The sequence below is a fragment of the Geospiza fortis genome, unplaced genomic scaffold (genome assembly GCF_000277835.1).
Source record: "Geospiza fortis unplaced genomic scaffold, GeoFor_1.0 scaffold29, whole genome shotgun sequence".
Taxonomy (NCBI): Eukaryota; Metazoa; Chordata; class Aves; order Passeriformes; family Thraupidae; genus Geospiza; species Geospiza fortis.
This window is the reverse complement of record NW_005054349.1, coordinates 4965074-4972791: the sequence shown is the minus strand read 5'-3', so window position 1 is coordinate 4972791 and position 7718 is coordinate 4965074. Positions and strand designations below refer to the sequence as shown.

Below are 7718 nucleotides of genomic sequence, written 5' to 3'. Positions count from 1 at the left end.
CGCCGCCCCCCGCGCCCGCCGGCCCCGCGGCTGCGTTCAAGGCGCTCTCGCCCCGCAGGGGGGTCCTGGACGGGCTCCTGGAGACCTACCCGTGGAGACCCCCCCTCGCCCTGGACTTCAAGGCTTTCGGCACAGACAGCCAGGGTAAGTGAATCCCGCTCCCTGCCGCTCCCGGCCACACGCCCGGAGCCCCCTCGGGCGGCTCAAACCATCAAGGATAACGAGGCTCGCCCAGAAAACGAATCCCTGCTTTTGAGGGAGTTAATTCCGCGTTGGTTTGGATAAAACTCCTGTGAAAGTGGATGCGAGAAGCCGGGAAGAACAGGATGAGGGCGCGGGCTGCTCCAGCCCCCGGCTGAAATCAGAGTTAGATGGGCAGAAAAAAAAATATCTGAGTGTGCAGGAGGCTAATTTGGAGTCGGGTTGTTCTGGCTTTGATCCTGTTACACTAATTGCTTCCAACCGGGTTGGGAATATCAACTACAAACGTGGTAGTGGTGACCGCCCGAGCTTTCTGCAGCGGCAGCTTCTGCGCCGACAAATGCGTTATGCAACAGAAAATAAAATTATCTGGTATTTAGGATGCAACAGGCGCACAGAAATGCAGAGAAGAGGAGGAATAATTTTCGGGGAAAATGCTCTTCTTCATCCTGACAAGAGCAAGGGCTCCTTTACAGCCCTTTCCCAGAAAAACGGCTTCAGAATGTAATATTTGAAAACAGATTGTTCATAGCGCCGGAGGGGAAAAACTAACAGCTCGTTTGCACATTGGAGCCCTCCAAGTTGGGTTTAAAGTCGCGAGTTAAATTCTCGTTTACGTAAGGAACTCTTCAAAGTTTTGGGACACACCAAGTCACCCCTGGGTCTGCCGGGAAATGCTGCAAAAATCACAGCAAAAATTCATTTTCTGCAAACGTAGTAATGAGAGCGCAAAGAAATCAGATTCGGGAGAAATTAAGATGTTTATCAGTTGTAAAGAGAACTAAAATTATTATCATTATTGGTGGTGATAGTAGTAGCAGCTTTATTAGTATTATGAATAAGGTTTTTATTAATTTTATTTTTAGAAAATATCTTATGCAAAAAGCTCCTTTTGATCCCGTTTGCCGGGAGAGAGGAGGTGGTGGATGAGCTGCATGAGGAATGAAACAACAGCAACAGCAATGTTAAACACGTTAAAATATTATTGTACATATAATATTAGAGCTACCTGGGATTTTTGGATTTTTTTTTCTTTTTTAATATATTTGGTATTTTTCTTCAGGACAGAATTCCCGGACTGATATAAATATAACAAAACCTGAAGTTCTACTACTAATACAATATATTTCTGAAGAAAAGCCATAAAACTGAAATCCTAAAGCTCTAAAACCAGGAGGTAAATTAAAAGAAATTATGACCGACACATGCTGAAGAAAAATTTTGCCATAGAATTTTTATTTTTAAGACTAATAGAAAGGGCAGAAAACACCTGCTCGTTGATCTGCTCCATCATTTCTGCTGCAATCCCCATTCCCAAACTTGCTGTGGAATTTGGGTGAGATTATTGCTCGGGGTGTGATATTATTGCTCGGTGCAGCAGATACTGACCCTGCTTTGCTCTGCTGTATCCAGCCACGTAGGGGTTCGCTCGCTGCCTCACACACAAATATCAGCTCAATCCCACATTTTACATGACCCAAAGCCCCTGAGCCCTGGAGGACATCAGGATATGTCCATGGAGAGAGGACGGGACCCTGCCCTGCTGCTGTCAGGACTGAGGCAGCCACTGACATCAGCAGGGAAGGGTGAGACCTTCACGCCACAAAACCTTCCTGGATTATTGTGATCAAGGGCTGGCCTGTGAGAGGCTCTGCTTGTTGGGAGTTTGGAAATTAATTTGCATCACCTTCAAAATCTTGGTGTTTTTAAGGTGTTTTTAAGATTTGCTATAACAGCAGCTGTGGTTCAGTTTTACAGCTGATTTCAGGTCGCTGGTTGCGTGTCAAGTCAGATCAGATCCCAGCCAGGCGCTGTATTGGTAGGAATTGAATGTAAATAGTAGCACAAATGGATCCACATTCCCTTACATCCTTTCCCTGTGATTTTGGTAAGAAATTAAAATAAAGTGGGGGGAGGGGGAAACCCTCTGGAAGAATTTGGTAATGAGTGTGCAGCAGACATTTGGCTCTCCGCAGGCGGGAGATGAAACCAGCATCTGTGTAGCACCAGGGCCGGCTGCTCCCAGCACCATTCCCACCTCGGAGCAGCCATCCCATCCCTGCTTCATTTTTACTCCTTGGGATAGCTTTTCTCCCGAATCCTGAAAGTGTTCATTCATCCCTTCCAGAAAGGAGGACGTTCACATGACTTGTGAGTTTGAATTTCTGGAGACACCGATAGCATTCAGGGGAATGTTTCAAATTGCTTGGGAAGCCAAGTGAAATGAGTCAATTCCTGTGAGCAGGAAGGTACAAAAAATTCTCCATAAGGCTGAATATGCTTTTTTGTTCTTATATCCAAGGGGAAAAAGCTGTCTGGAATTTGCATGAAAAATAGGGAACCTGAAATGGCAATGGTGTGGGTATAGCAGGGGAGTGTTATTGGTCGTGCAGCCAGGTATGGATCCAGGTGTGTGTGGAGCTGTATTTACCATGATCCCAGTTCAAGGAATGGGATTAGACACATGCAAATATTGTTTGTAGACAAATACTAGCTAGCAATAACCATTTATGGATAGATCTTCCCATTTTCCAGGAGCTGGTCTTTGGAGCGGGTTCATGAATGGACATCAGCAGCCAGGAGCAGGAGTTCTCTGAGGATTGCTTGGCTGTGGACACCAGTTAGCCCAGCCTGGATGATTTCTATTTTCCTTTCCAGGTGGGAGCTCCAGCTCTTCTCCAGTGGCCTCCAGTGGTGGGACCCCCTCTCCTCTGAACCCCCTGCTCTCTCCATCGTGCTCCCCTCCCACGCTTCACTTGCCCGCGAGCAGCCTGGGCATGTCGTGCCCCGAGAGCTTCCTGCACCCCCTCAACGTGCCCCTCTACTACAAGATCTGCCCTACGAGCTTCTTGAGACAGCAGGCACTCCTCCTTCCGAGCCACGAAAAACTGGGAGCCACCAACCCACACCTTTTACCCCACTTCATGGTGGATGTGCCCAAACTGTCTTCCCTGAAAAACGCCAAAGCCGAAGACTTAAACGCTCAGTGCCTACAAGCCCCCGGTCCTGCTGGTCAAATGCTGTATGGATTACATGCATCTGGAAACATTTTCCCATCAAGTCCCATTGCTCGGGAAGCACTTAATTGTTCTTTACATCCTCCATATGGCTTGTATGGTTATAACTTCTCTGTGCCATCCAGACTGATGAATGCAGCAGGGCATTTCAAAGTGAGTGACAGCATTCCGGCTGCTTTGAGGGACGGCAGATGCAATCACTCCAACTGGCACCCCACAATTAACCACTGCCTTTAGTGGGATCAGAGAATATTTCTGAGCTCTGTAAAGCAAGTCCTTCCTTCTTTCATAGCCAGGGGCTTGTTAGTTATTGACTCTGAAATGCTGCATGGTACAGGAGCAGGATGGGCAGGCATTTAATCCTTTTATTTTGTGGACAGAAGGGTTGTGTTGTTGGGAGGGTGGAGGATCTGGGAGGGTCTGAGATGACCCTGAGGTGATACTTTTTGGCCACATTTATGTCACAGTTGTAGGTTAAGAGCAAACTGTCAGACACCTTTTTTCTATTTGCACTCCCAAGTGGGGACATTGATGTCTGTATTTCTACAGCTCTGTTTTCTCTCTCTTGCTTGCCTTTAGTTAGCTCAGAGCCCTGGGGGGCTGCTGCTCACCCACTCAAGTTTTATCCCTAATGTCAAAGGGACTCTCCAGGACCTGGACTTGGCAAAGGAGCCACATCTGGCCAAGCACTTGAGCTTGTTCTTAAGTTCTCTTGGCTCTAATGGGTCCTAATTAATGACATAAAAGTCCCTCATTCTCCAAGACCCAGATGCCTCCATTATCAGGGTAGGGACATAAATCCAAGTACCTTAAATCCAAGTATCTGCTGCCAGGGTAAAGAAAGGCAGGATGAAAGATGGATGGGGTGAGAAGCTGCAGGGGTGGCCCAGAGCCCTCTTTTCCATGCCCCACCCTCCAGTGACACCAGCACCGGTGGCGTGGTGGGAAGGACAGGATGGGGTCACACATCTCTCCCGTGGTGAGATGGATCCATGCTGGGGACATGGGGGATGTATCTTGGAGAGTTGTGTGGGGTGAAACACCCCCAGGAGCCCTGCAGGACAATCCTTTGACCCAGAGCTCTCAGCCCCAAGGGACACAGAAGATCCACGTGGGATCTCATCCAGCCTTGCCCAAAGGAAGGGGCAGGGATATTCCTGGCTCAATCCCACAGAGAACATGGATCCTTTATGGAGAATTACAACTCTACAGCCCCTGACATATGAGATTTTCAATTCCTTCCAAAATTCCTGTTTGTTTTCTTGTAACCTGTGGATATTCTTGTTATTCCTGTAAATAATGTCCAGCTCCCAAGGGCGCCATATAACTCACAATAAATCAGGACACAGGTTTTATTCTTTATTTGATTGATGTTCAGTCTCTACCTACAGTCAAATTTATCACTTGATAGATGGCAGATATTGGAAAATAAGGCTTGGTTGGGACCAGCCCTATTTTGGGATTAATCCTATATTTTCAAGCACAACACACAATATAGAGGGATTAGGCACAGGCTTAAGAATCAAAACTGAGACCAGAGTTTTGATTTTATTGTCATCCTTAATGGATAACAAATTCAGACCAGAACAAGCAATATCAAAAGCTGCTAAACTAACAAAAATTACACTTTTAGTTTTACAAAATTTTGATAAAGTTCAGACAACACTGGTTTCCCTAATTTTCCTGATGTGGGTGTTCACACAGCCCACAGTGATGCCAGTATGAAATGGGGGATTGTGATAAATGGTCTGTACAACTGCAAAAAATGAACAAACCTGCTTTCTTGAGCTGTTTCTTAGCAGTTTATCTCACTATTTTTATTAAAAAAGAAAAAGCCTTTTTTTTTCCTTGGGAGTCCTTATTTCCAGCATTGGTGGCGACTGAATTCCCATGGCAAGTCCACTGCTGGCCCTGGCCAGGCTCTGTCCAGCTGAGTGACCACAACCCAGCCCCCACATGTGGTTGTACTCCTGGGGAGCTGGAAGGCTCTTCCTGATCAGTCACGGATTTGTGCAACGGGGAACTTCCAATTTTCCAAATATTTGCGGTTGCATAAGATATTCCAGAGTTGCTGGCCATGAGCTGTAATCCAGTAAATCAGTGTCTGGTTAAAAATGTGACTGATAATGACTGGGAGAGATATTTTTGGTGCAGTGATTTGCTCCCCCAGGAATGATGCTCGGCAGATTCCAGTGGAATTGAGCTGGATCTCAAAGCGCCTCTGTGGGTCCCGTAGGATCCCAGGTTTCACCACCCTCCCTCATGGCAGCCGCATGGAAAACACACCCAGAGCCTGGTCCCTGCAAGGTCTGAGCATGTCCCAGGGGTGCCACACTTTGTGAGGGTGCTCATCAGGCAGATCCAGAAATATCAATTTGTCTGTGTGAGAGGTCGGCACGGCGTGAGAGGAGCTGCTTGATCGGGGTTATCTGAGGGTTATTTCCATTTTTTTTGCCTTTACCTCCTGTTTTTATCCTTTCAAAAAACAGTCTAATAAAAAAGATTTGGGTGATGTTTTCAAGCAGTCATAGCTCTCTGTCATGGGCCACCAAGGCCACATTGGAGCAGACTGAGCTCCCTGGCCCTTTTGGCATAGGAATATTTTCCATATCTACAATGGTGACTCAAATGACTCACTCGCAGTATAAAATAGATGGGTTTGCCTAGATATGAAAATAAATGTGCACCAAAAAGTAGCTAACCTGCGCTCTACACTCTCAGGGTCCTTTGTAAAACAGCTGCTAGCAGGAGGTGAGTGGCAGAACTCAAGAGAATAAATCAGATTAATCAATATGATTTATTAAATGTGAAACTGGGCAAACTGAGGTTGATATTTCAAGCAAGACCATGTGCCTGTCAATACAATTCCATCACGTACTGCTTTGTATTTCTTGCCACAAATATTATAGGAAAACTCGTGGCCATTTCAAAGTTCACAACTCTTTGGACTTAGTGGGCAAATACAAACAGCACCTCAGGATTACAGTGCTATTTTTAAATGGGAACAGGGAGAAAAACAAAGGGGTTTTTTTAGAAGATGAAACTTGCTGAACAATCTCAGCTATTAGTCATTTGACCTTTCGCAAGAGGAGTTTGAAGTTATTTGGGAATATCTGAGCCTGTTTATAGCACTCATCACGTAAAATCCGCCACTCCAGAGGTGCCGTGTCCGTGCCCAGCGCCGGGACATGGGATGGGCTCGGTGCTCAGACACGGGGGTGGATTTAAAATCCAAGGAGACAAAATATCCGGGAATAATATTTTTAATCAAAGTGCAGTTTGCTCTCTGGTTTCACCCAAATTTAATCCATCTATTGGAGAAGCCAAAGGCATAGAGGGAGCATCGGATGTCGCTTTTTGCCATGGAAGTGCCTCGGTTTACATTTGATCTGCTGAGGTTGGGGCTGTAATTAGATGATAATTTGTATCACAATTATGCAAAGCAAACGAGGATTGGATAGCAAGATAGAGCAGAACAAATAAGCACCCAGACCATTTGAAATGCATCCAGTATGGAAACCACGTCCATGTGTGGCTGGGGCCGGGCACATGTTGTTCCAATAAAGCTGCAGAAAGGGAAAAGGCCGGGATCGGTTCCTCCAAAAGTTTCAAATGCTCATGTTTACAAATTTGTATTGCACATTAATATGTAAACACAGCCTATTGGAAACAGATGAAGCCACAATATTTACGTGGCCTTTCCTCTTTGTTTTGGGTGTCTGGTTGTCCCCCAGAACACACAACATCTGTGGTGACTCATAAAACTCAGCTCAGGAAGCTAAAGGAGAGGTTCAGATAATTATAAAATCGCTGGTGCCATGGTGACTTGCCCATCCCAGATGGATTTTGGGTTCTGTGTGCAGGGGGATGCATTCACAACTCCTGTGGGGTTGTGCTACGAGCACTCGCTGGCTGGATCTGCACTTTGCAGTGCCACAAGTGAAGCCTCATTCCCTGGCATTTTCTGGATTAATTTTATCACTTTCTTTACTGCTGCGTCACTTGGAGCTATGATAGGAACTATGACATTGCTTGGAGCATGCAGGAATTCCATTCATGCCTGCTCCATGCTCCACCAACACTGCACCCACTGGCAAAAATACCTTTTAAAACATCAAGAATGGTTTTTTTATAAATTAATTTCCAAAAGAAAAAGGAAAAGCGCCTTCATCACAATACAAACTCCAGGCATCCCTTTCCATGGCATCCCAGACTGCTGGCCCAGGGAGTGATTGCCGATGGATGCAGCAGTCGAGGCTGCTGGGAATTACAGGGGCTGAGAGGACTTTTGCAGATGTTGGGAATTGCCCTGCAAGCTGTTTGTGCTTAATAGAGCTCTGGTCTCCCCAAGCTCATGGACTTTCTGAATTTTGCAGTTATTTATAAAGCCATTTCTCTGCTGTGTCCTTTTGGTGACATTCCCAAGAAGGACCTATCGTCTACTTCCATCCATCAAACCATTTCCTCCCAGACTGCAGCTCCTAAAGCACCAAGTTTTCA

The 7718-nt window shown here is 46.0% G+C and overlaps 1 protein-coding gene across 1 annotated transcript in view; it reads left to right on the top strand.

Annotated features, from left to right (window-relative positions):
- Positions 1–5059, top strand: part of TBX22 (T-box transcription factor 22) — a 6101-nt gene extending 1042 nt beyond the window's left edge. Inside the window, exons 2-3 of the mRNA XM_005423317.2 lie at positions 59–144; positions 2860–5059. Of these exons, the coding sequence (XP_005423374.1) occupies positions 59–144; positions 2860–3455 (682 nt within the window). The 3' untranslated portion in view covers positions 3456–5059. The remainder of the gene's footprint in view (positions 1–58; positions 145–2859) is intronic.
- The last annotated feature ends 2659 nt before the right edge of the window (positions 5060–7718 follow it).